This window comes from Astyanax mexicanus, chromosome 19 (genome assembly GCF_023375975.1).
Source record: "Astyanax mexicanus isolate ESR-SI-001 chromosome 19, AstMex3_surface, whole genome shotgun sequence".
Lineage (NCBI taxonomy): Eukaryota > Metazoa > Chordata > Actinopteri > Characiformes > Acestrorhamphidae > Astyanax > Astyanax mexicanus.
In genome coordinates, this window is record NC_064426.1 from 34,828,263 (window position 1) to 34,855,866 (window position 27,604).

The 27,604-nt window shown below is 39.2% G+C and overlaps 1 protein-coding gene and 1 long non-coding RNA gene across 2 annotated transcripts; one reads left to right on the forward strand and one right to left on the reverse strand.

Moving 5' to 3' along the window:
• Positions 1-5,821: 5,821 nt before the first annotated feature.
• rundc3aa (RUN domain containing 3Aa) lies at positions 5,822-26,449 on the forward strand. Its single transcript, XM_007234684.4, has 11 exons — positions 5,822-5,977; positions 19,093-19,208; positions 19,378-19,511; positions 20,026-20,111; positions 20,395-20,484; positions 20,698-20,778; positions 22,748-22,913; positions 23,079-23,236; positions 24,536-24,655; positions 24,748-24,854; positions 25,687-26,449. The coding sequence occupies exons 1-11, from the start codon at positions 5,871-5,873 to the stop codon at positions 25,827-25,829; spliced, it is 1,308 nt and encodes a 435-aa protein (XP_007234746.2). The 5' UTR covers positions 5,822-5,870; the 3' UTR covers positions 25,830-26,449.
• On the reverse strand, positions 11,341-16,117 carry LOC111192057 (uncharacterized). Its single transcript, XR_002649794.2, has 2 exons — positions 15,834-16,117; positions 11,341-14,788 (listed from the first exon to the last, which is right to left on the reverse strand). It is a non-coding gene; the product is annotated as an uncharacterized LOC111192057 (long non-coding RNA).
• Positions 26,450-27,604: the final 1,155 nt, after the last annotated feature.

The window sequence follows — 27,604 nt, forward strand, 5'->3', positions numbered from 1 at the left end:
GAGACATTTTCAGCAACAGCTGGAATTTATGCATTTCCACAGAATTAATTTTGCAATCTGTTCCTCCATCCTACCTATTAGTTTGTGCTTATCAGTCGAATTATTGTGACCTAATTTCAAGAAGCCTGTTGGAAGCACTATTTTGCTGTATTTTGGAATGCTAAGGCTATTTGACAATAGTTCGTGTTCGTTATCATGTACATTTCACACCGGAGTTCTCCTTTTAATAAGCCTGTCACTATCAATTTTTTTAACAATATATTTTTTGCAATAATTTGCAAAAGCTTTAATATACTAAATAAACAAGACCTAATGAAACCACTATTTTGAAACTAAATCAACCTACTGGCTAGTTTACGTTAAGTAAACACAGTCATCAATACTGAGGTCAGCAACAGTAATTTAAGGTGCACTCATTAGTTCAAAAGCTAATATAAGTACAAAAAGCTAATAGCGTAATTACTGTAACAGGCATAGTTGTTTGCCCTTCAAAATCTTAATTAGCTAGCTACATCTGTGCTACAAGTAGGCTAACTAGCTATCACACCTGTGTATTAGCTAAAGTTTGTTAGTTTGGTCAACTATTAAAAGCTAGCTGCTATATAACAACATCTATTCAAACTCTACAGCCAAATAAATCTAACCAACTTAAAGTTCAACTAATAGCTAAGTTAAGTAAAGCTTAGATTTCCAGATTTCCACTAAGGCTGGGTGCAGCAGCATTAGTGAATGCTGCTCGACAGTGCTACACTGAGGAACCCTGAGTGTTCCGGTAAGCCAGGGCGATTTTAGCCAGCGGTTTGACCCACATAGCTTGTTGTAACATCGTAAATGTGCAGGCTACAGTCCAGTATACTCGCCTTTAAACGGCAAAAGTGCTTAGTGCAGTTAGAGGCTAATGCTAATGCTGTTCCAGCAGTGCTAGACGGGGTTAGCAGCAGGCTACAGGCCGAAAATACTCACTGCAGAATGGTGAAAGAGTTAGCGCTTAGTGTAGTTATGGGCTAATTCTAGTCTCGAGTATCCTGTATAATGCTGTATTTTAGCAAAGTGGCTTTACAGCTCCTTACAACCTGACTAGTTAAATTTCTACATAAGGCGCACTGAAGATTTTGGGGAAAATTAAAGGATTTTAAGTGCGCCTTATAGTGTGAAAAACACTGTAATCTAATTTAGAAGATTAAAGTAGCTGGTTTAACTGTTAGCCTAATATTGGTCATACTGATAAACTAGCCTGTCATACTAAACCAGCTAAACCATCAAACTCAAACAAAAACACATCTTTATGCTGGTCAAAATCTAAGCTAGTCAGCCAGCTTGACCATCTTGAGCTGGCCATGTTTAATCAGCAAACTGTTTCAAGGTAAGTTAAAATTTTCAGTGTATGACACTTTTAAACTGGAATACCCCCCTAATAGGACATGAGTAGTCATGTTTACATCAGTGGCTGCAGTGTGTCTTTAAAAGAAAATGCAAAATTGTGCCTACAGGGGACAAAAAGAGATTAAAATAAGATCTTGAGTCTTGCCTCATTTAAATCTCATTAGGGCTTTTTGCTAATGAGCTTTATGCTCTGCATTCAGTTCACTAAACAGCATGCTGACTTTTCTTGTTGTGACTCAGATTAGAGACCTGGAGATCCCTTACACTAAACTGAATGTGTTCTAACACACCTGACTCATCAAGGCTTTGATTAGCATTAGATGAAGCAGGGACTGACTGCAGTATGGTGGTCCCAAATCTCAAGTGGACACAAAACTCAGCAGAAATGTGTATGGAATGCTGCCACCTGGTGCCAGTTTGCCACCATTTATTATTATAAGCACAGTTTGTCCTTTAAAGCCAGACATGATTTTGGGTAAAACCTCTAAAATCACTGGAACAGCTGCAGCTGGCAGTAACGAGATAAAAATGCAGATAATGACAAAGGCTGTGTATAAGGAAACTCATGAACAGACAGAATTGTTAACAACAATATGCTACAAACTATGCTGAAAGATGCACGTCAGCATTCATTAAACAGGAGCACAGTTGCAGTTTGTAGAAAAGTATCTTACAAAGAACAGCAAGAACACAAATCTGGACCCCATGCTGTGCAAAGTTTTGTGTGCTCCCTTTTTATTTGTCAAAATAAAACAAAAAACACAACACAAAAGTTGCTTAAAATCATAATACACAGAGAAAAATACAGTAATTTACAACAGGGAGATTTCTCCATTTTACATAAAAAAATTTAAATACAGACAGAATGGATACTGCAATTAATTATCATTTACAATTTTTTTTTAATATAATGAACAATCCCAGTTTTCTTTTTCCCAGGTTGCATTTTGTTACTATGCCTTTAAGACATATCTGAATGATCTTTGAGCCTTGTTCAAAAAGGAGGTCTATCTTGTAAAACATTATAAACAGGCAAAACCTTAAATATTTTAGTTTTAGTGACATCTTGATCACAATGATAAATTTAACGCTGATCTCCGTAGGGTTTTGGGATTTAGGGCCCTCTCTGGTAAGAATGGGTAATTGCACCGAGCATGCGGAAGAATCATTTTAAACTGCGCAGGTGTGATGCGGTCTCCTTTCAGAGCGGATGGATCCGACTCCATGTTATGTTCAGTCAGAGAGAGATAGTGCTCAGTTAGAAACTTCACTACAACTACACACTTTGTTTTTACTATGAGTGAATGAGCTACTACTGAGCTCTGAGTTTCAAACCCCTTCTGAAGTCTCCATTGCTCCACCAGCCGCTCACATTCAGTAAAACTGAGCTGCATCCTCTTTTAGAGGCTGTACGTGTGACAAAAGTACATAAAGATGTGTGGCGTGGCCAGAAGAACTCCTGTGAAAAGCGACCTGACACCCCAATTTTGAGAATGAATATATAAGGCTTAGCAGGGACAGTAAGTAATATTTTATCTCTTCTCCACTTTCAGTTTAGAAAAGAGGTGAGGCCATAGTTCCGTTTAGCAATTTCATTTAGAACAGGGATAAAGCATGAAACGACCCCCAACAAGCAGTGGTACTCCTTTAAAATGGTTGCTCAGCTGGCAAAGCCACTGTCCACCCTCCACCCCAACGCCAAGGCAGTGAATAATGCCCCACCAGCAAAACAACAGCAACAGCTAAATTAAACAGCTAATACACACATATACTCTGATGTCCTTTGTGAGATTTTATGTCTGCCCTTAATATACTTGATACTGCAACTGTATTTTTTTTTAAGTCATGTTTTAATGTTTTGGTTGATTTTGTCAGTTGTCCACGATGTGGGCCTTTAAATGACCATGCCACTTGATTGACATCCTTATTACACTTTTTTTTTCAGGTTAAATTTGACTAAGTTACATGTTTAGTTGAGTTGGAGTTCTAAAATTCTCAAAGTTCCTAGGCTGAGCCAATTAACAGTCCAAAAACAGTATCATGGTGATGTTATTACAGTCAGCATTGCTCAGGTAACTACTAAAATGTATTTCTTGAATGGATCTTTATTAATGGATAGATAGATAACCTTAAAAAAGCTGTTACAAGGACAAGAAGGCAAACAGGATAGAGATAGAACAACAACAGCAGGGAACAGGGCTGCCGGGGTATTTAGCTCAGCAGCAGCTCATGACCAAAAGGAATAAATCTTACATATTACTAAACTGGACTCCAGGCACTCAGGTAAGCCTTGAGTTAAAGGCTTTTATTCAGTACGGCTCACACATAAACCTCGGATTTGCCCGAGGCTTATCTCCCTCCTGAGAAATTCATAGACAGCTTTTAGTGTGAGTACCTACAAAGAACCAACACCGTCTCCAGACTCCAGTCCTACACCTCCACTGTACAGTTTTGTTTTCCCTGACTCACACCAGTTGTTGGAGAAGTTTAAAGTATTAGTGTAAAAAAAAAAAATCTGCTACAGAGTTAACGAAAAAACAGGTGTAATTAGCTTTTAACTTTTTAGCTAAAAGCACTGACATTCTCATGCAGATACCTCAAAACATCCTGTCTCCTGTTGGACTAGCATTAGCCAAAAGATTAAATCACTGGGCTGTGTATATAAAACGAAAGCTTTTAAAAAAATATTGCCCTATTATTTGGGTTAATAGGAAACCTAAACCTTCAAACAGAAGAAACCTTGGTGTGACCCTTAACTCTGACTTTTCATTCTTACCACATATTAATAAAATCATTATCATTATTATCATCATCATTATCTTATCATTAGTTAGAGGATGCTGAGAAACTGATTCATGCATTTATCTTTTCTTGGCCTTGTCTACTGCAATGCATTACTGACTGTACTTCCTTCCTAAATCTATTGCAAAAAAACTCCACTGGGTACAAAATGCAGCAGTAAGATTGATATTGACATAACCATATCAAAACCATTCTAGCTACCCTCCACTGGCTGCCTGTTTCCTTAAGAATTGATTTTATGGTTTTATTATAAGTGTAAAGTATAAATCAGTAAATTGTTTAGCACCTTAATACATTTCTAAACTACTGACTGAATGCGTTCCTAGTCGTGTCTTAAAATCATCTATTGATCATCTACTTCCTTCAGATTCCTGTATGAAGCTTAAAAATAATGTGTTTTATACATATTCGTCAGGCTCCCTTTGTTACTTCTGTTAAGAAAATTTTAAAACATTTCTTTTTATGTAAGCTTTTAATTATATATATATATATATATATATATATATATATATATATATATATATATATATATATATATATATTCTGGTTTTAAGTATTTTCTCTTACTTGTTACTTTTATTGTGTTTGTTGTTTAATTTTGTGGATTTTTTTGTTCACTTGTCAGTTAATGAAATTACAGCACTTTGAGCTGCATTTTAATTTATGAAAGGTGCTGTATAAAATATTATTTGTATTATTTAGAATAGGGAAATGTTGTGTACTTAAACATACATACAGAATGGATACTGCAACTATTTAATATTAAATATATGTATATTCCCTCTTTATAATAAACAATTCCAGTTATCTTTTATATGACCATTTTTAAACTTATATTTGAGCCTTGTTCAAAAAAGAGGTTACCAATAAATATTTGTCAGGCTCCCCCTGTTGCTGTGTCAGGTTAAAAACTTTTTTAAATGATTATATAAAAGCTTTTTTATGATTATTTATTTTTTATTTCTCAGTTTTTGTCTCTTACTTGCTTCTTGTGTTTGTTTTTCCAATTGTGTTCACCCACCTGTTTATGTACAGCACTTACTTTGAGCTGCATTTTAATTTCTTCTTCTTCTTCTTCTTATTATTATTTTTTAATTATTATTCATTTTATTTACAAGAGGGAGATGTATTATTATTATTATTATTATTATTATTATTATTATTATTATTATTATTATTATTATTATTATTATTATTAATAATAATAAGAGGGAGATGTAATATTAAGTTAAATTAACATACTGTTCTTCGTAATTTTCTTCTTCTTATTATTATTATTAATTTTATATTATTATAATTAAATTTATTCACAAGAGGGAGATGTATTATTATTATTATTATTATTTATAAGAGGGAGATGTATTATTATTATTATTATTATTAATAATAATAATAATAATAATAATAAGAGGGAGATGTAATATTAAGTTAAATTAACATACTGTTCTTCGTAATTTTCTTCTTCTTCTTATTATTATTATAAAATTTATATTATTATAATTAATTTTATTCACAAGAGGGAGATGTATTATTATTATTATTATTTCCAAATCTATGCATATTTAATAGTCACCTTCAAACTCAAGCTTCTATTCAGTGGAAAGTTGCGGGCTGTCTCCAGCAGGGGGCGCTGAGTACCGAGGCGCGTGTTTTGGGTCTCGCGGCTCCGCTCAGCCTCCGCTCAGATGGAGCCGGTCTGCGCCCACACCGCGATGGCTATGGGGCTAACGTCGAAAAAACCCTCCTCCAGAAACGTGGCCGTGGAGCGCAAGAACCTCATTACGGTCTGCAGGTGGGTCTCTCATTAAAACAGCTGCAGCGGGGAGCGTGTCGGTGCCTGAGAGTAGAAATAAATAACAACACACGGCGGGTCTGTGGTGCGCCTGCGCTTCGTTTATGTTCATTTAGGATGTCAGGAGACCTGTATTGTCGTTTTTCATGAGGAAAGGGTGTTTAATAATGTGGCTGACCATTTATTTATAGTGGCTTTTTATACAAGCCACCTGGCTGGTGAGAAATACCCACGACAGGGCGAGTTTTACTGTAGTTAGGCTGCTGTGTAAAGGTGGGCAACCTTAATAGCTTAGCTAACTAACCTAACTAGCTAAGCTATCTAGCTCTAGCACACCTGAGCCTTACACTGCTATGCTAATTAGGTTCATATTGAGTTTAAGGCTCAATGTGCTTGAAAATGGTTTAACAAAATGTGAGATTTCACCTTCAACCTTAGGCTTCCACCTCCTACTGTGTGTGCGTGTCATTCATCACGTTTTGGATTGAAGGACGAACTGTGAGAACTCTCCTAGCTCCTCTTCTGGAATTCTCCGGTCCACCTTAAATACCGCAGCAGTTTACATTAGATTCTTCTACTCCCATGCAGGCGCTTTTACGTTATGAGTCCAGAATTTAAGGTGGACTGGAAAATTCCAATGACAAGCCTTAATCTATGTTATTGAACCGATGACAGTGTAAAGGGTGGTAGGCCTGTAAGGCCTGTGCTCAGGTCAGTGGACAGACAGTAGTAGTAGCCTATCCGTTTGAACGTCGCGATACTGTGTGAGATGGTGATGATGTGATTATGTCATGTGATGAGATGCTATGGGGAAGATCACCCAAGCTGTGCGTGTTTAAAGATGCTGCTGCTTGTCCTGGGTAAGTGCACAGAGGCAGGCAGTGATTTACAGTATGAGGAGACTGTATGAGGGAATGTCATTCATACATATTCATTCTGTACACAGTAAATAAGCAGACATGCAGCATTTTTTGGTTAAGGTCAATCAATGGAGTGAAGAAGGAGAGAGCAGGAGAGAGGATGCTGGTGGAAATACAGAGCATCTCCAGTCTCCAGCCTCCAGCATCAGCAACCATTGCGTCACTGCGTGCGTCCAGCGCCCCCCTGAGGCCAAATACAGTGTAGGAGAACTGCGGATTAGAGCATGATCTGATTGGTGGTGCTGCTTACAGTCTTTAAGTCTTGCATTTCTTATAAAAACAGACAAAAAAAATTGTCATCAATTTTGTCAATCTTTACACTTTCTGACAATAAGGATCTGAATGTTGTCTTTTCTATTTTGAAAAAAAAAATGCCATGATAAATAGAAACACTCCAAATATAATGGATTATAATTTTGTCTTACACTGACTTTTATTAATCATTAACACATTTTAACACATTTAATCTTTGTCCTGCTCCTGTGGCCCCCAGAGTTGAACAAACATCTCAAAAGACCTATTCATATTGTCTGCCCTTCACTTAGTAAAAACAGAGTTATTATATTCAATATTGTGTGTTCATAAGTGCAAATATATGATGGCCCTTCCAATAGAAAAAGGTGTAATTTATTAACAATGTGATTATTACTGGTAATCTGGTGCTTATGTATCTGTAATATGGACAAGGATGCTTATTCCAATAACTTTTTAGTGTTATGTGTATAACTAATACAGAAATATAGATGTCTATTATGTCTATTAAATAAGGTAACAAAGTATTTGTCCTTTATTACTTGACACCTCTGATGTTTTCCTATGCAGATGGAAAGATTTGTTAAGCAGTCACCTTTTCATTCCTATTCTGTCCACAGTCACAGGGGTTGTTGTACCTGTCTGTACAATAATAATAATAAATAATAAACTATACATAGGCTAAACCCACTTTATTCTCTAAGAGGATAAACAGATATTCCAGGTATTGGATATCATGGTAATTTAAACATTTAAACAATGCTCATAATTGCATTTGAAACTGTACTGCACTAAATTAAAGGCAGGATGTTGAATGACCTCTTCCTGAACTCCTCAATTCGTCCCAAGAGTATTGGATGTAGCACAATAATTCCAGAGAACATAGTTTCACTGCTCTACAGCTCAAAGCTGGGGGGGCATTATACTCTATATCCTATGTCAGGCACATGCTGCCCTCTACTGCCCTACAAAACACATACAATTGCAGACATCCCACCTTGCAAAAAAGTATTTTAGAGAGGCACCCAACACGAAGAGACAAAAACAAAGCAGTTAATGTAAATCTCACCCAAAGAGAAAAACACTGATAGGTCTACTGAGCTCCTAGACAGACCAGTAAAGATGTAAATCCTGCCCACAGTGAACACTGATAGGTTTACTGGCCACAAGGACATGATGAACATCCACAGAGTATAATGATTAAGCTTTACTGAGTCCTACTGAGCACAAGAAGAAAGCAAATGGGATTTTCTACACTTCAAATTCACAATTTCTTCTACCAAAAATGTCCTTAAACAGCCCATTAAATAATGCTTTAATTTCCGACATATTGTTCCTGATTTAAGGACGTAAGAGAGTCACCGAGAGTCAATAGGTTTGAGCAGTCCGGCAGGTCATGGGAGATGTGAGATGTCTCTAACTAGCCCTACACTGCAAGAGTATACATGTGGTATACATCTACAACTCTGGAAAAAAATAAGAGACCACTTCAGTTTCTGAATCAGTTTCTCTGATTGTGCAATTTATAGGTATATGTTCGAGTAAAATGAACATTGTTGCTTTATTCTATAAACTATGGACAACATTTCTCCCAAATTCCAAATAAAAATATTGTCATTTAGAGCATTTATTTGCAGAAAATGAGAAATGACTGAAATGAAAAAAGAGCTTTCAGACCTTAAATAATGCAAAGAAAACAAGTTCATATTCATAAATATTTAGGATTTTAGAAATCAATATTTGGTGGAATAACCCTGGTTTTTAATCCCAGTTTTCATGCATCTTGGCATGCTCTCCTCCACCAGTCTTACACACTGCTTTTGGATAGATTTATGCCACTCCTGGTCAAATCTAAGCAGCTCAGCTTGGTTTAATGGCTTGTGATCATCCATCTTCTTCTTGATTATATTCTAGAAGTTTTCAATTTGGTAAAATCAAAGAAACTCATTTTTAGGTGCTCTCTTATTTTATATATAGGTGTGAACAGGACCATTGAGCATGGGTCCATATGTCTATATGTCTTGTGACATTGGATGCTGCACAGGCTTCTTTTGAGTTTACCCAGCTGACTGTATACTGGTGCTTATACTGTCTGTATGTGTGTGTGTGTGTGTTTCCGTTTACTGTCCACCAGTGCATGGTGCTAACATAAGTGCTGGTGAGTCATGGCCGAATCACGTGAACACACAGGACAGTGAGTTCCAACAGCTGATGCATTGTATGATTTACAGGCGTGTGGGACAGTACGTAGTTTGTTTAATCTGTAGGTTTGTGTAGCATGTTTACTGGGCTTTGAATATTTCATAGGCTGTCCGTGGGGGTGGGGTCGTTTGGCAAGGAGTGGGTCCTGTATGGCCATTGCATGAACAGAGAACACTGCCACCCCTGAAGGAACTAGGGACAAGGCCACGATTGTTCCAAGAAAGACAAACGAGTATGATATCATCCACACAGACCCTCCTTCTGCATTAAAACGGCTCTGTAAATGTCTTTGGGTGGGCCATTTTACTGACATAAAGTGCTCAGTCTGGGCACTCAGACTGCATTTAGACAGTACAGGTGCCAAAAGGGTCCTTTGGAGCGATGCCACAAAGAGAAGTACCATTGATTCTTCCCAAAATAACCTTTAAACTGATGGATTTGGAAGGACTATTTCAGCATTTCTCAGCCCTATTTTCTGTCTGTATACTTAGCACTCTGACATAAAATACACTGTTGATTGGCTTCTTATGTAAGTGTTGTTTTGTCAAAAGGTTTTCTTTTCTTTTTTAACAGACTTCTATTTTATTAGTTAGTGTTATAAGTAGTGTTAGATTACTTTCGGAAAAAAAAATGAGATTATTAAACATCAGACACTCTAGTGTACTCTATTCCCAATATGCCTTGGTGATATAAACTATGTTTTTGAAAATGATGGATTTTTTACAATGATTCTGTTGACAGCAAGCAACAAAGCAATTGGTGTAAGACAGAAAAAATGGTGTAAGACAGATCCCCCATCTTTTAAAACAAGAAAATGTTAGAAAAGGTTAGACAAATGTAAATACTAGAAAAATGACTTTCTAACTTTGATTGAGGGAAAAAATGTTAGCTAATAAATGGAGTAAATGGACAATATATGACACCAGAGAAATAAATGATAAACAATAGATATAAAAACTAGAACACTGTAACCTCAACACCCACTCTTTTGATCATTGGCAGCCTATGATGAATATTTCTTTTTCTTTTCCTTTTTAATACTGATTGTTACTCTTAAATTGATTCATTTATTTTAGTTTTATCCTATTTTCTACCCAATTTACAAGGCCAACTACCCAACCCACTCATTAGGATTTCCCCTATCACTAGTGATGCCCGAAACACGAGGAGGGTGAAAGCTAGCACATGCCTTTTCTGATACATGTGAATTCAGCCACCTCTTCTTTTCGAACTGCTGCTGATGTAGCATTGCCAAGCATCACCGCACGCTCAGAGGAAAGCTCGGAGCTCGGATAGAAAGACACAGACACCTTGTGCTGATCAACATCAACCTTAGGAGTGATGAGGGGAAAGAGTGTCATCTACCCATCCAGAGAGAGCAAGGCCAATTCCTTTATTATATTATGGGCATATTATAAGGCTGCCTTATATCACATCACATTGGGACTCAGAGACCATGTATATCCAACCTCTTTTAATAGGGGTATAAGAAAATATCGATATATTGAAGTATTGCAATATTTTGTTTGTCAAAACTGTGTCAGTTTTCAAAAACACTGTATAGTTTTTTTTATTAGTTTATATCTAAAGATTGGTCTCAGACAGTGGTTAATTTATTGCTGTGTTTATACCCCTCCCATTATAGAGCAGTGTTAATCTGATTGTCTAAAAAGTAAACTTTTTACTCAGTTTTTTGATATAAAAGTTTGTTTTTTATACTATGGGAGTAAAAAATTGATTGAAACAATTTTAATTTATCTGCTGTTAAATCAAAACCCATGAATTGTGAGAAATATCGTATAGAGGTTTTTGCCAATGTACAACTCTTAAAATCAGTAGTGCTATAGCTGATCAACTAACATACAATAAGTATACTGATAAAGAATGCCTTTAGACTTCAGCCTACATTACAAAATTGGGTACAAACTAGCAAGCACGTTTTATTCACTGTCAGTATTTCAAACAGACAAAAGAGAAGAAGACCAGTGCTTCAGACAAAGTCAGCAACTTGTTTATTAAACATGCACCACAGACAGAACCTCACTTTCCAGAGTTCTAGCGTTCAGATGACTGCAGAACGCTGATAAAACACAGAACATGCTCACACAGCAAGAGAAAAATAAAAAGAAAAAATAATTTCAAAAAGTACAAAGACGTTTTTGTTGACAAGAATGCGGCCAGCTCTCCTACTCGACCACATCTAGACAGTTGTAATCTAGGACATATAAAGACGAGCTACATAAGACAAGGACTTGAAATGAAGAAAAGGGTTAAAATTTTAAATTTCATTAATTCTTGCTAGCTAAGACATGTGGAACAATGAATGACTGTTATATTTTAGGATAAGCATATAAATTAGCTCAGTTTATGTTTACTATCTAGTGTTCTGAGGGACTCAAAATTTTGTGCAACTGATACTTCCTGTGTTTCTTGGTCTGGTTTATGCTCCCCATAGCTCTGAGATGTCTGTTGACAAAATGGTTGCTTACGTTGCTTTATGAGCTGCTGTAGTGATGCCTTTTACAGCATCGGGGAGGAGAATGTTCTCTGTAACGGTGATGTTAAAAGAAAATGAGCAGCTGCATTAACAGTGGTGTTCTTGCTGTTTCTCTGCTCATTGTCAGCACTTACCATCTAATATAAGGTTTGTGTTTCATTTCCTCCAGGCCTCCAGTGGGCAGTGCGTTGCTATTGCCAGTTGAGCTAAATCCAGTGTTCAAAGTTCACTGTGCCAACACTTTGGGCAAAGCATTCAAGTGATTCTTCAAAACCATCTAGAGAGCCTTGAGGACCTGTTTGAGAACATTTTTGGTGGAAATGTGTATGGAGAACATTTACACACAACAGACCCCTTGTCAGTCAGAAACACAGTTGGTTTTGACTGGTTTTAAACCAGTGTTGAATCAGTGTCCCAATTGTTTTCTTCGTAAGCCCCCATTGCAAATCAGTGCTAATGTCTAAAGCATTAGTTCCACAGTGCAGTTGTTTCTACTTCTCCTGTTCCATTCACAAACAAAACATACATTTCACAGATTTAATGGAACTACACAGTCACATGGTTTACATATACCTCAAAAAAGAAAAGAAAAGAAAGGAAAAAAAACAAATGTGGAGGGGTCTGTTTATGGTCAAATTTAAATGTCAAATTTAGAGAATTTCATCCAGTGCTCAGTAGCACTTTGTTGTACTTGTAAAGTTCTGCACCAAATGTCCAAAGCCAAATTGAAATAGAAAGAAAGAAAGTATGTTGTCAGGGATCAGGTTTTGGCTTTCATATCCCAATCTACAGAAATATGAAGCTGATCATGTATCAGCATGACACACTACACAGTACAAATGTGCTCTGTGTTTAAATGACGTGAGTATATAAATGAAAACACAACATAAGTACAGTACCTAGTACAGTCATCATCATGGGGTGTTCTTATCATCAAGGGTCTTTGCTTAGAGTTTAAGGGCGAATGGGGCGTGATGACTTCCAGGACAAAGTTGAGAGGTCAGGGTTCCAGCAGTTCTGAAGAAAGTGTCTTTTTATGGGTAAGTCTCTTTGTGTTCAAGAGCTGAAGGCAAATTTCAATGGCAGATTTGTTTTGCTAGAAAGTTCACAACTTGTATGATCTTATGAGAAATTCTGATAAAAGGAGCATCTTCCATTGAATTCAATCATTTTCAAATTACTGTTTAGGGATGAGTATAACAGCTAAGGCATGTTGTGGAAACTTTAGGCAGAAATGCAGGCTGTTCAACCATTAATATTATGTCTTGGATTGAACACTATTTCGCGTCAGGCAGATGCTGAGAGAAGTTGATGGCAGCAGCATGTTCAACCTAAAGAAAATAAAACGTGAGCATTAATATTCTATATAGATCACCTGTTACTAATTCTTCAATTAAATCTCAATGTTCTGTTTTTTCCTTTGGAAGCATGAATGGACGTTAAGAGGAAGAGGTTACATGATTGAAGAGTTGGGGGAAATGAATGGGGTAATCTGGAAGATCTGGAATGTTCCTGACAGGCAAAGAGTCTACTCAAGCATTGATTGATGCTGCTGAGGAGAAAACAGGCCAGGAGGCAGGATCTCTGTTCAGGGAAAGGAACAAATGACAGTTGCTGTTGTTTCCCCATTTGGGAGACTTCTTGCATTTGTCTTTAGGCTTGGAATGAACTACTCTACGGGGAAGACTTGTAGACTAGTCTGAATTGCAGTCTTATTTTAAAAGAAGTGGTTTGAATTTGATGCTGTTTAAATATGGTATCACTAATAATTCCCATGTAGTGTAGTTCCCATCTAAATGTAGAGATGTTCCACGACTGTCTCTTTCTTCCAGAAACTATGCATAACTGGTCCACTTCGAATACTTTCTAAGTTTCCCTGAATTCTACGCATTCTTGCTTCTTCAGTGTCAACTCTACCTTTGGTCCAGGATCAATGTAATCTTCTATCAACACAAGATCCCCTACATACTTAAAAATAAACGTCCTTTACAAGGATTTTTGAGTGATGCCCTAAGACCCAGGTCAGCAAATCTGGACTCTGCATCCAGTTTCTTGTCCTGGATTCAGGTAATCATTGGAAATTAGCAATTAGCAATTAACAACTGATGTCATTGATTGGCCATTTAAGACAAGACAACTATATTTAATATATTTGGAATGTGGCCTTTGTTTTAACCCATCCGTGCAGTGAATACTTACTAGTGACCACATATGCCTGGAGCAGGAGAGGCCAGGAAGCAGTAAGAGTTAAGGGCCTTGTGCAAGGGCCCAAACAACAGTGGCAGCTTTCCAAACCTGGGTATTAAACCCACAGCTCTGTAATCAATAGCCCAGTGCTCTAACAGCTGAGCCACCATCGCCCCATGTAGTGTCACACTATCAAGGATCACAAATCCAGGGACAGAAACTAGATTTAAGGTCCAGATTTGAAGACTAGTTTTGGTTCTACAAACAAATGTTTTTGAAGGTACTTTACCAAGGCCCAGGCCTTCAAATCTGGACCTTGAATCTAGGTTCCAGTCTTGGATTTTGAAGTTAAGGGAACAGTTCATGTAATTGATTGACCATGTAGTGTCACACCCACCAAGGATTACAAAGTCCAAGATTGGAACTAGATTCAAGGTCAAGATTAAAACATAAATTTGTTCCCTATGGTATCACTCAAAGAACCCTGTCGAGCACCTTTAATTTTATCCATCAATTCAGCCATCATCAACCCTCATAAACACATACATCTGCTGCCATTTACTCAACACATACGATAGCCATTTATCAACATTACAGGTTCCAGTACAAGTGGTAAAATGCAGATCTATGCGGAGTATCATATTTGTGGGTCCTGGTCTGGATCAGTCTTGCTTTGTAATGGTGAGAAAGTGGAGAAAAGTTTGAAATACTGATCCTAGGCCTGCTGTTGGTCTTCAAGTGTGGAGACATCATCTGGGAGACAGAGAGAGAGAAGGAGGGAGGTTGGTGAAAACAAAAGTGTTAGAAATACTGACTGACAGCGATGGGAAGACACTGAGAAAGGTAGTAAGACTCCAGGTGGTAATTACATGTAGGAAAGTGGAAGCGAGAGATGGCAAGTGAAGTAAAAAAAAGAAAGGAAAGTACCAGCACAAAGAAGCAGAGACAACATGTCTAGACTAGGAAGCACCATTTCTATACCATTACAAAGTCAACAGCAAACTGATGCAATGTGGAGGGCCTCTGGGGCAGTAAAAAAGATGGGCAGGCATTCAGATCTCCTAGTACATTAAAATCCCATAACCCGCCTTTCTGGAGGACTGTTCCAAAGAGCCATAGTGTGGCTTTCCTTTGGCTTGCTGCCAAGGTGGGCGAGAGCTGTAGCACAAAAGCTATTTGTTAAGTGGCTGTACATTTGTTTTTCAGTGTCAAATCGTACCAAGGGCATGTTGCTGCCACGCTCACCAATTAGCATTTCATGCATGCTACCTCATTTTTCAACTACCTTCACTTCAGAAGGCTGCTATTTAGGCCTGCGTTTGCCCACTCTAGCTTGGGGCCCTACATTTATTAACGCCTCCATCATTTACATGGGTTTTTCTGAATAAAGGAGTCATTGCTTTGAAGAACCCACTATTGTTGCACTTGATGCAGATAAAACACACAGTTCCTGACTTTCTAATTCTTCAACAAATTTGAATATGATGCAAAAGCCAAAGAATGTAGCCGTAAAGCAGGCATCATAAATATTTTGTGGATTTACAGTGCAAGAAATATCAAAATCAGATAACATGAGCTATGCAATTACAATATCAAGAAGATCTTTAATGATTTAATGATCAATATTTGCGGTTGAATAAAGCAATCAAAATCGAACCTGAGCAAAGAAACGAATTGTTAAGAACGAACAAATCTCAGACACTGGACACTCTGACTGGAATATTGACAATGACAGAAGGAACATCACTTGTTGCATGGAAAACCTCTTTGGAGGTTGGAAGACTCTTGATTCACTAACCTGCATCTGTGACTTAATCCAAATTTATTGAAGAGAAAAAACCTTGACGTCAAACTCAATCCCACAGTTTCTGGATGTTGAAAAACAAGCAAATGAAACAAAACTTGGTTGGCAGATGCCTAAACAACAATCCTCTTCAGAATTCCACTGCGATGATGCCACAGCTTAAGTTTACTTGGACATTTTCAGTTTTTGACATGCTGGAGAAACTTCCCACCTCCCAACCTTGGTACCCAAAACCCTCCCCACAGACCCTTGCACAGACGATTCGGCCCCACTTCCTATTAAAGAGTCTTTCTTTTGGGCAGGAATGCCTTTCGGAAAGACGTGGTCTTGGTGCCTCTGCTGAAGGAAGCACCACCCAGGGAGATCTTGGTCTTGCCACTGGTAATCGTGGAGGAGCCTAGGGATGTGGTGCTTTTCCCGCGAGAGATGGTGGAATTTCCCATCATGATCTTGGTCTTGCCCCTCTTGATGGACGTGCTCCCCAGGTTGAGGGCCGTCCTGCCCTCTGTTATGCTCGTGTTACCCATGGTGGAGGAGAACAAGCTGGAGGTGGAACAGGAGAGGCAGGGGGTCGCCTCCAGCAGCCAGCCTGGAAGATGTTGAAAACGTTGAGGGTTAAATCTTGACTCGTCTCCCTTGGCAAGGTGGGTTTGTTTTCTCCTGATTTTTTACAGGACGAGGATTTGATGGCTCATCGCATTCCCTGACAGCAGCGTATCCCAGCGTGCACAGACCGTGCCTGGCTGGGTGTGACAAGATCCACACAGTAAGATCAGGGATGGGACCACAAAGCTAAGCTCATTCAGCGCAGCCCCCAAGCGGGAGCATAAAGACCCTTGTTGAGCAGAACGACGTGGGCTCCACAGGGCCACATACCTCCCCTGTGCACAGTGAATGGACAGAGGCTGCCGTAGGAGGCCGCAGCCCTTTCTGGGGGCCGGAGGGACAGTAGATGTCATTGTCCCATTGCTAAGACAAGGCCGTGGAACGCACTGAAGGACACATTGTTGAGGGGTACAATCGGGTGGTGACATCACTAAAAGTTCCTTGGCATTGTTTTCCAGTGGAACTGCTCTCCAGTGGTGTCCTGATTGATACTGTACATGAGTATGACTTAATATGTGAAGCATGAAATATACAGTTCAGGTACTTGTAGAGTATGTGGAGGAAATGCCAAAAATGTATATGTATAGACCATTTTTAGTTCTTATTTTCACATTCTTTCCATTTCATTTAGCTTATATCTTCCAGTATTGATATTGGCTTCTATTGGTTTTCCTACATTGAGAAAAAATGAACCGAAAATCCTCTAACAGTTTGAATCTATGCTGAGCCACAGTTAAAAATGGATAAAATTAGCATAGTATCAGTCAATTTGTTACATTAGTATATGCCTAGGCACCATATGTATTATATGCTAAATGTTTTTAATGTTGTTTGTCAATAGTTCCATGTTGTGCATATCTGAAATGTTGTCTTTCATGACAAGTCTGCCCTGTTACTGGTTTTCTCTATGCACACATTTATGTCCTGTTGGGTACACATTACACCCTACCAGCTGTTACATACTGACATCCTGCCAACGCATCAGCAGACAAGCTCCCACTTCAAACATGCTTTGCAATGCAATGATGACATTATAATCATGTCTGTACACTTCACACAAATTTGTCTTCTTTCTTTAAATCAGCTGAAACCTTTCAATCATATTTCAGATCTGGAACAAAAATCATGCCAGATTCCAAGCTAATTTAAGGTACAATATAATCTTAACAGACAGGCAAAACACTTACAATATCTTACAAAGCAACGAACCGGCTTAAGCATTGTTTATCATTACAAAGTCATTACAGAGTTTGTTGTGTGTGTATGTTTTCATGTGTGTGTGTGTCTGTATGTTCATCTTTGTGAGTTTCATTCAAATATCAGAGATGATTCAGAGATGAAAATCCCAGTAGAGGTTCCATTGAGTTTCTTTACCTCTTTTGAGGAGCGTTTTTACTACAGTTATGGACTTCTTTCCTTGACTTAATGTGGCTTTACTTAAGGAACTAGTGGTCTCCCCGTGTGTAACTGTGGTTGTACCCACCGCAAATGCAGTCTCTCCAGCCCTGAGTTTGGTCTTGCTCCTTGAGACGGCGGTCCTTCCCCATGAGATGGCGTTCTTGCTTCTTAGCAGTTTGGTTTTCCCCTTTGTGAAGGAGGTCTTTCTCATCAAAAGGGATGCCTTGCTTCCTGATCTCCACCAATGCCTTCCCGGTGTTTCTTGCTGAGTTTCTGGTTCCTTATTCTCCTCAGTTGTGTCTCTCACTTTTGTTTTCCTCTTGCTCCTCATGCTGGCGGTTGCGTTGCTTTTTTCCATTTAAGTCGTTCTCCGCTTGGGCATTAGGGCCTTGCGGAAGGAGGTGGTGGTTTTGCCCCGGCTGAAGCTGGCTCTACCCAGAGAGATGGTGGCTTTGCTCCGGGTGATGGTAGAGTCCCCCATGGAGGTAGTCGTGACCCCGCGGGTGATGGAGGACTTGCCCATGGTGATGGACGTCTTGCCCCGGGCTATTGAGGAGCCACCTACGGACAGGGCCGTCTTGCCTTCAGTAATGCTGGTGTTCCCCATGAAGGCATAAGGAGGATCAACTCTTGAAAATTCTGCTGATCCTCTTTTTCTTTTGTTTTTTTGGTTGTGTGGGCTAGAGCGGTCTCTGCATGCCAGAGCTCTGCAGGCTGACCTGTGTAGGAAAGCCTTGCAGGACTGGGGGAGATCCACGGCAGCAAAATTGTACCAGTTCTAAGAGCAGCCCTAAATAGATCAGGCGACTGCTCGTAGAATGAGTGGGTGGAGTGAGGGATTGAGTGGGCGCCTGTGTTGAGGGTATTCTGTCATTTTCTGATCGTGAAGCTGATCCTTTAAGAAAAAAAAGGCATACAGAGGTTGGAATGGAACCCGTGCCAATGGACAAAGATCGTAACGCCGACAGTAGCGTTGCCCCACAAGGACTCTGATTGTGATTGTTGCTGTGGTAATGGGGCAGGACAACTGAAGAGGCGCATTGTGTAGCACACAGGACAATTGGGGGTGACCTCAGTGGCCTGCTGTGGCACCACTCCCAAAAGCTGCCGGTTCTTCAGAATGGAGAGCTGAGGCGTGTATGTGTGTGCGTAAAAGAGAGAGAGAGAGAGAGAGATATCACTGTGGAACGCCTATCGATTAATGACAAAATCAAATTATTGTCTTATTTTTTTCACACATCTCTTTCAGGTTTTCAGTAAAGACGTTATTGGAGAAGTATACAGCAGAACCCATTGATGATTCATCGGAAGAGTTCGTTAACTTTGCCGCTATTTTGGAGCACATTCTCAGTCATCGTTTCAAAGGTAAAACCATAGACGCCCACACATTCAAATACGCGATTCTAAACGTTCTTAAGAAATGTTGGTTTATTTTGTTGGTAGTAGTGATTAATAACATAAGAAATCATGTTTTAAATTTTATTATAATGCAGTTCTAATACAGCTGTAATATTTTTTTTGATGTTGGCTCCAGGTCCAGGGGGCTGGTTCAGTTCCGATGGACAGAGAAGTTTCTGGGACTATGTGCGCCTGGCCTGCAGTAAGGTCCACAACAACTGCATCAGCAGCATTGAGAATATTGAAAACATCAGCACCTCTCGGGCCAAGGTAAGAGTCAGTACCTATGCTTAGGTCTAGAGTAAACACTTTCTCTCCCTTCCGGATGAAAATGAACTCCTGAAATCATATCTCCTTCTCTGACTGTTTTTTTTCTTTTTATTTAACTTTTTTTTCCATCACATCATTCCATTACAAGAATTATTTGTATGCTTTTATGTAGTCTTTATATATGTGAATATCATAGCGGTAAGTTTTTAACTATTTCTTTGAACTGTTCTGAGTACTTCTTGGGCAGAATATGATACAACATATTGTACACTTTTAATAAAATGAATCAAGTCAGGGTTCTGCACACACTGTCTAAATACACAAACCGCACTGTAGTCCACAGAAGTGGGTGAGCAGTGCTTCTTGTGTGAAAACAAGGAACCTTTTCACCGACTCTTCTAAAGAAGAAATTTGTCTTTAAATCCCACTTGCACATTTGGTTAAATATTCCTTAACAAGCGCATCTTAACCAATGTTACCCATCTCTGATGCTTTTTCCTTCCACTTTTTGTAGGGACGAGCATGGATTCGCATGGCTCTCATGGAGAAACGCCTGTCTGAGTATATCGCCACAGCCTTAAGAGATGCCCGGACCACCAGGTTAGAACAGTCTTGTTGTATTGGTATCTGTTCAAGCTTTATATGAAAAAACACTGTAGTCCACAGGAGTGAGTGTTCTGGTATGTTCAGGATACGGGGACACTGGGGTCCTCATTATAAGAGCTTAGCTGTGAACAATTTAGAATCTTGTCTAGGCTCTTTATTAGGATTTGCCTGAAAATTCCTAATAATTTTTAATTAACCCTTTTTTTTTTTGAAGTAGCCCTTTTTTCATGGTTTTTGAAAAGAAATTGTTAATATGTGTGTCTTTGTGTGTCCACAGGAGGTTTTATGATGAAGGTGCCATTATGCTTAGAGAGGAAGCGACCGTCCTGACAGGAATGCTAATTGGGCTAAGTGCCATTGACTTCAGGTGAGAATGCCCATAGAAAGCCAGTGCATTATCTCTACAATTTCAATCTCTACTGAGAAGAGAGAAATAATGCAGCATGTCTTCTACTGCTGCAAAGCTGTGAATTGAATACATTACCAGCACTTAAACACTGTAGCTCACAGAGGCTCATGGGAGTGTTGTCATTATCTTGTTTTCTCTCTTTCTCTCTCTCACTTTCTCTCTTTCACACAGTTTCTGCTTGAAGGGAGAAGTTTTAGATGGGAAAATACCTGCAGTGATTGATTACACACCGTACCTGAAATTCACCCAGAGGTGAGAGCCTCTCTTTTTATGCTTTTGCAACACTTGTGCTGCCATGTTGTACTGTATATTAGTGGATTATTTCTCTGATATACATGAGTTTGTCCCGTAAAAATCTAACCCTTCCTCTGGTTTTGCAAGCGTACAATTTGCTTACTGCTGGTGGGACAATTGTTTATTTTATGACTATATTAGTGATGCTGTTTCTCTCTGTAGCTATGACTTCATTAGTGATGCTGTTACTCTCTGTAGCTATGACTACATTAGTGAAGCTGTTGCTCTCTGTAGCTATGACTTCATTAGTGATGCTGTTGCTCTCTGTAGCTATGACTACATTAGTGATGTTGTTGCCCTCTGTAGCTATGGTTACATTAGTGATGCTGTTGCCCTCTGTAGCTATGACTACATTAGTGAAGCTGTTACTCTATGTAGCTATGACTACAGTAGTGATGCTGTTGCTCTCTGAAGCTATGACTACATTAGTGATGCTGTTGCCCTCTGTAGCTATGACTACATTAGTGATGCTGTTGCTCTCTGTAGCTATGACTACATTAGTGATGCTGTTGCTCTCTATAGCTATGACTACATTAGTGATGCTGTTGACCTCTGTAGCTATGACTTCATTAGTGATGCTGTTACTCTCTGTAGCTATGACTACATTAGTGAAGCTGTTGCTCTCTGTAGCTATGACTACATTAGCGATGCTGTTTCCCTCTGTAGCTATGCCTACATTAATAATGCTGTTGCTCTCTGTAGCTATGACTACATTAGTGATCTTGCTGCTCTCTGTAGCTATGACTACATTAGTGATGCTGTTGCCCTCTGTAGCTATGACTACATTAGTGATGCTGTTGCTCTCTGTAGCTATGACTACAGTAGTGATGCTGTTACTCTCTGTAGCTATGACTACATTAGCGATGCTGTTTCCCTCTGTAGCTATGACTACATTAATAATGCTGTTTGCTCTCTGTAGCTATGACTACATTAGTGATCTTGCTGCTCTCTGTAGCTATGACTACATTAGTGATGCTGTTGCCCTCTGTAGCTATGACTACATTATTGATGCTGTTGCTCTCTGTAGCTATGACTACATTAGTGAAGCTGTTGCTTTATGTAGCTATGCCTACATTAGTGATGCTGTTACTCTCTGTAGCTATGACTACATTAATGATGCTGTTACTCTATGTAGCTATGACTACATTAATGATGCTGTTACTCTATGTAGCTATGACTACATTAGTGATGCTGTTGCTCTCTGTAGCTATGACTACATTAGTGATGCTGTTACTCTCTGTAGCTATGACTACATTAGTGATGCTGTTGACCTCTGTAGCTATGACTACATTAGTGATGCTGTTGCTCTCTGTAGCTATGACTACATTAGTGATGCTGTTGCTCTCTGTAGCTATGACTACATTAGTGATGCTGTTACTCTCTGTAGCTATGACTACATTAGTGATGCTGTTGACCTCTGTAGCTATGACTACATTAGTGATGCTGTTGACCTCTGTAGCTATGACTACATTAGTGATGCTGTTGCTCTCTGTAGCTATGACTACAGTAGTGATGCTGTTACTCTCTGTAGCTGTGACTACATTAGTGATGCTGTTACTCTATGTAGCTATGACTACATTAGTGATGCTGTTGCCCTCTGTAGCTATGACTACATTAGTGAAGCTGTTGCTCTCTGTAGCTATGACTACAGTAGTGATGCTGTTGCTCTCTGCAGCTATGACTACATTAGTGAGGCTGTTGCTCTCTGTAGCTATGACTACATTAGTGATGCTGTTGCTCTCTATAGCTATGACTACATTAGTGATGCTGTTGACCTCTGTAGCTATGACTTCATTAGTGATGCTGTTGCTCTCTGTAGCTATGACTACAGTAGTGATGCTGTTACTCTCTGTAGCTATGACTACATTAGTGATCTTGCTGCTCTCTGTAGCTATGACTACATTAGTGATGCTGTTGCCCTCTGTAGCTATGACTACCTGAGTGATGAAGAGGACCGTCGCAGTGTGGACAGCAGTGCGAGTGAGGACAGTGTAGCTGAACATCCTTACATTCCTCTGGTCACCGATGAGGAGAGCTGGAGCGCCAAGTGTCGCAAGATGGAGCAGAGATTCAAAATAGTCTATGCTCAAAAGGTGAGTGAACACAAAAGCACACTGATATGTCATATATCGATACTAGTTACTGTGGTATGACATGGTACAAAGAACACTGCACTGAACTGAAAGTGTTGGCTATACAATTGTGTTCGTAAACAATCTCTGATCCATGCGTGTCGTGTATTCTGTGATTCTAACCAGGGTTATCTGGAGGAACTGGTGCGGTTGCGAGAGTCACAGCTGAAGAATGTGGAGACAGAGAATAAGAGACTTAATACTAAACTGGATGATCTGCAGGTCCAGAGCCAACAGGAGAAGAAAGAGCTGGAGGCCATTATCCTGGAACTACAGGCACAATTGTAAATACATGTGTTCCTACATGCAATCCAATGCAAAAGCACGGGTGCAAATGAAGTAAATCAAGTACGTCCTCTCTGCTTTTCCACCGACGTGGAACAGGCACATTCTGGTTCGTAAACCTTATTAGTTTTGCTGCATTTACATCAACAAAGGAATGTAATTTCGCAGCAGGAACTGAAGAATACGACATAAGACAACAACTGGGAGGGCGTGTCTGTTTGTACAGGATCATCGCTACTGTGCATTGCCCTCTGTTGATGGTGTATGATGTGACGTTTTTTTTTAATGGTTCCACTAAAACTTGTGTAAACGCTGGCTAGTTCGCTGAAAAGCACCATGCATTTTATAAACCCGAACGGAACTGGTTTAAGAACCAGAGTTCTTTTGGTCGAAAAGCGTAATAAGTGCAGTTATGACATAACAGCATTTTGGGGGTGTGAACATGCCTGAAGCCCCACCTCTTTTCAATTTAACATCAATTAATTTCAGTCTCTACCTTGTTTACATATTTGCAACAAAGTCTTCGCAAACCTCTACCACTCTTTGTCCTGCCCTTAACTCCATATTTGTCAGTCCCAACTCCGCTTATCAGAGTGGGGTCTGGTTTCCCTTTTTTATTAAAAATTTATTTGTTAAATTTAGCATATAGAGTTTTAAATGTGGTTATGTACAACATAAATAAAACATAGCTTTGACAGTCAAATCTAATTTAATTTATTAATAAATAACTTTTTACAAATGTCAAAAAGCATCTTAACAGAAATCAGACAAAACATAAAACATGAAATCCCAAGCTTGGGAGGAACTAAGGCTCATATAAATGGAGACCCATCCTCCTCTGGTCAGACTACTTATAATGAATGATTAATCCGGCTATTTTTCACGTTTTAATTGTATAAATCCATTTGAAAAAAGGAATGCATTCATTACAGGGGTGTCCATAAACATTTAGACATACAATGTCAAAATATTGTCATTATTGGACCAATAGAAGTGCTTTAGAATTACTTGATCAAAAGATGTTTTCATTTTTTTTTATATATTTTGGTGATACAGTGTTTTTGCATAATTGTGGCAGAATAAAATAATGCCATAAACACACAAAAATACACCATCACTTTCTGTACGTTGGAATATTATGCATACCAGCTGCCTCCCCTGCATTCATATGATTTTTCTCTCTCCCCCTCTCACACACACTCTTATTTTACTATCTAACTCTGTCTCCCTCTCTCCCTCTCTCTCTCTTTCTTTTCTTTTTTTCTTTTTTTTTTTCATTGGCTCCATGTGTCCTGCAGGACTGGTGTCATTCCATGTGAACCAGCCCATTTGCAGAAAAACCTGTCAGTCTCCATAGTCAACCATTGGCCATCCTCGCGGGCTGCCAACAACCAAGGGGATGTAAAGCTGTTCCGCCGGTAAGTGTTTCTGCATAGGGAGAGCATAGCTAATATATAAGATGTTTTATATTAAACTGAATGTGTATTTCTCTGTTTGTGCACATCTTTAGGAGAAGTTTTCATAGTTTGACCTTCCCTGGTGAGGTGAATCTGAACTCAAAAGACCCTCTTAAGAGAGAGGAAAAGCAGAATGGAGAGACAGCTTGGTCCTCAGCAGGTACATACACACACACACACACACACACAAAGACCCACGCACAAACACTGTTGTTATGGTTTACAGCAAGGTATATATTACATATATCTAGTACCATTGATAAACTGAATAAATATGCCACAGTCAACTGTCAGTGCTATTATAATAAAATGGACATAACTGGAAACAAAAGGCTGTGGAGATTCATTAACAGCAACTTTTGTACTCTGCACTGTGTACAGGGTCTAGCTCTATTGGCTCTGTTAGTGTGCCACTTGTTGTTTTTAGGCCGTTTCTGACTCAAACTCATATGTTGGTAGAATGTGTAAGACTAATGTTTCTCATGGAGGAAAAAGAATAAACACCACTAACTGAATATGTTTTTCAAGAGTGCATGTTAAAGCCTGTACAGTGAGTAGCTATTAGCACAGCAACAAAGCAGAACACCACTATAGCAAACAGCATACAGTGCAGACCACATTTAACCATCACCAAAAGCTAAAAGAATTACGTTTAAAGTAAATTAGTTGCAGGTGCTGCATTTCTGAGAGTAAATCAGTTGGTTTTGGAAAGTTTAGATCTGACATGAGTCACTTGGTAAATTTGAGTTGGAGTATGTTACTCTGAAGGGCTTGGTGTCCAGCACAATTTGTAGATTTGCTGAAACTCTAGAACCCGGACCTATAGAAGCCTAGTTTGTTGTTATAAGCTAGCTGCTGTTTCAGTGGCTGAACTCTGAGTGGGTGATAGAGTGCAGATCTGCCAATCACACTGTGGGTGAGGAATCCTGGCTTCCAGCATGTGATTAAACTTGTTGTTTTGCCTGTTTTCTGCTTCTTTTCTGTTCTTTCAGCTAACGACACCACTCCGTCCATGCTGGGCCTGTGTGGATCTCTGGCCTCTTCACCCAGCTGCAAGTCTCTGGCCAGCTTGAAATCCAGCGAGTATTTGGTCAACATCAGCACAGAGCCCAGCCCTGCATTGTCCCCAAGCTAGGGGGTTCAAATATTAGTCTAACTAGTGATAACCATGAATAGAGATTCATCATTTATTTCAATGATTCATTTATCACTCATCATTAGGAAAGAGCCTCATCACTCTGGTCAGGGATGCCTTTCTCGGTTTGTCTGGAGAAAGTCGTGATTATTAGCGTGAACGGTGATGTTATCTCCCTCCATCTCTAGTGAATTTGTAGTATGTAGTCCATATAAGCTCCCTTCATCATTCGTTTCATTCTCCATCATTCAGTGAACATATGATCATATGAACATATGATCATATATTGAGAGAGAGAGAGAGTATGGGAGAATGAGTTTGTGCTTGTTTGTCTGCATGAGAACTGACCTCCATTCAGAACGGCTGTAAACGTCTTCACTTCCCTGATGTGCTTGTGCCACTGACAGTTATGCCTGGCGTTGTGTGTGTATGAATGTGGGCAACAGCAATGTAAACCGAAACCTAGACCTTCTGTAGCTCTCTTATGTTCGTAAAGCTTTGATTGGCTTGAACAGTTGTGCTGCTTCATTTCTACATATTATATATTTTGTTATGTAGTGGCAGTGCTTTAGTCTTTTTTGGCAATAAAATGGTCCTTCTTTTGATTATCTCAGTTTAAACTTGTTTGTCTGCATCTTTTTTGGCTCAAACTATTTTTTTCAACTGTGGTCTAGCTTGTAATACAGAAACTATTCAGAGAGTTTCTGAAAGAGTTTATTTCAGGTGATTTTGAAGAGTTTCTATAGGTTCGTTCATCAATAAATTTTGGCACAGTGTAAAGGTCATTTTGCGTGTTCAAATTATGTAGTAAACTAAAAATCGACAAAAATGGAGATAAGTGTTTTTCATAGGATAGCGACGATTTGTTTAGTTCCACTGAACATACAGCACTATAGCACTTAATAGTTCTATAATTACAGACCATAGTCCTTCATCTGTTTCTCTAAATATGTTTTATCCTCCTTTTACCCTGTTCTTCAAAGGTGGGGTGTTGTGCTGGTCTGAGTGGATCAGACACGGCGGGGCTGCTGGAATTTTTAACAGCTCACTGTCACTGCTGGACTGAGAAATGTCTACCAACCAGAAATCTCCAACCATCAACACAAACTGTGCAGCAACAGATTCAGAGCTTCTGGCTATGCCTTTATGTCTACAAGGTGTACCAGCTAAGTAGGAGTGTGTAATAGAGAGGACACAGTGATTAAAAACTCCAGCAGCACTGCTGTGTCAGATCAACCATCATACCATTCAAATTATTCCTGTTCTGTGGTGGACCCTGTGAGGTCCTAAACACTTGGTCGTCTTTTTATTAATTTTAAAATGTTTAGTTGTGTTCTCTAGTATGAATGAATGCCATGTGAGCCGTTTTTTGTGCAAAAAAGTGCTCCAGTATTTCTGTATAACCCTGCTTTAGTTCACTGAATTAGAGGGCTCTAAAGAAAGACAGGATTTGGGCTCTTGCTCATGAATATTCATACATGTAAACATATTGCCTCTGATTAGCTACCAACGCTGCAGATAGTGTCTGCTCTGCTGCAGCCCAGCTTTGGCTCTGTCTGTGGGAGGTCTCAAACCAAGGTGGGCGAGGCCATAAACACTATTTCACGACTTGATGTTGACACTGTGCTTTTCCTGATTGAATTGTTTTTCTGAGTATTTTCTTTACCTAGCTACTGCAGATAATGGGGGTTGAAGAACAGTTTAAATGCAGCATGCATATACACCTCAAAGAGACCTATTGTATTTTACACAGAACAAGAAAAAGTGAATTTTAG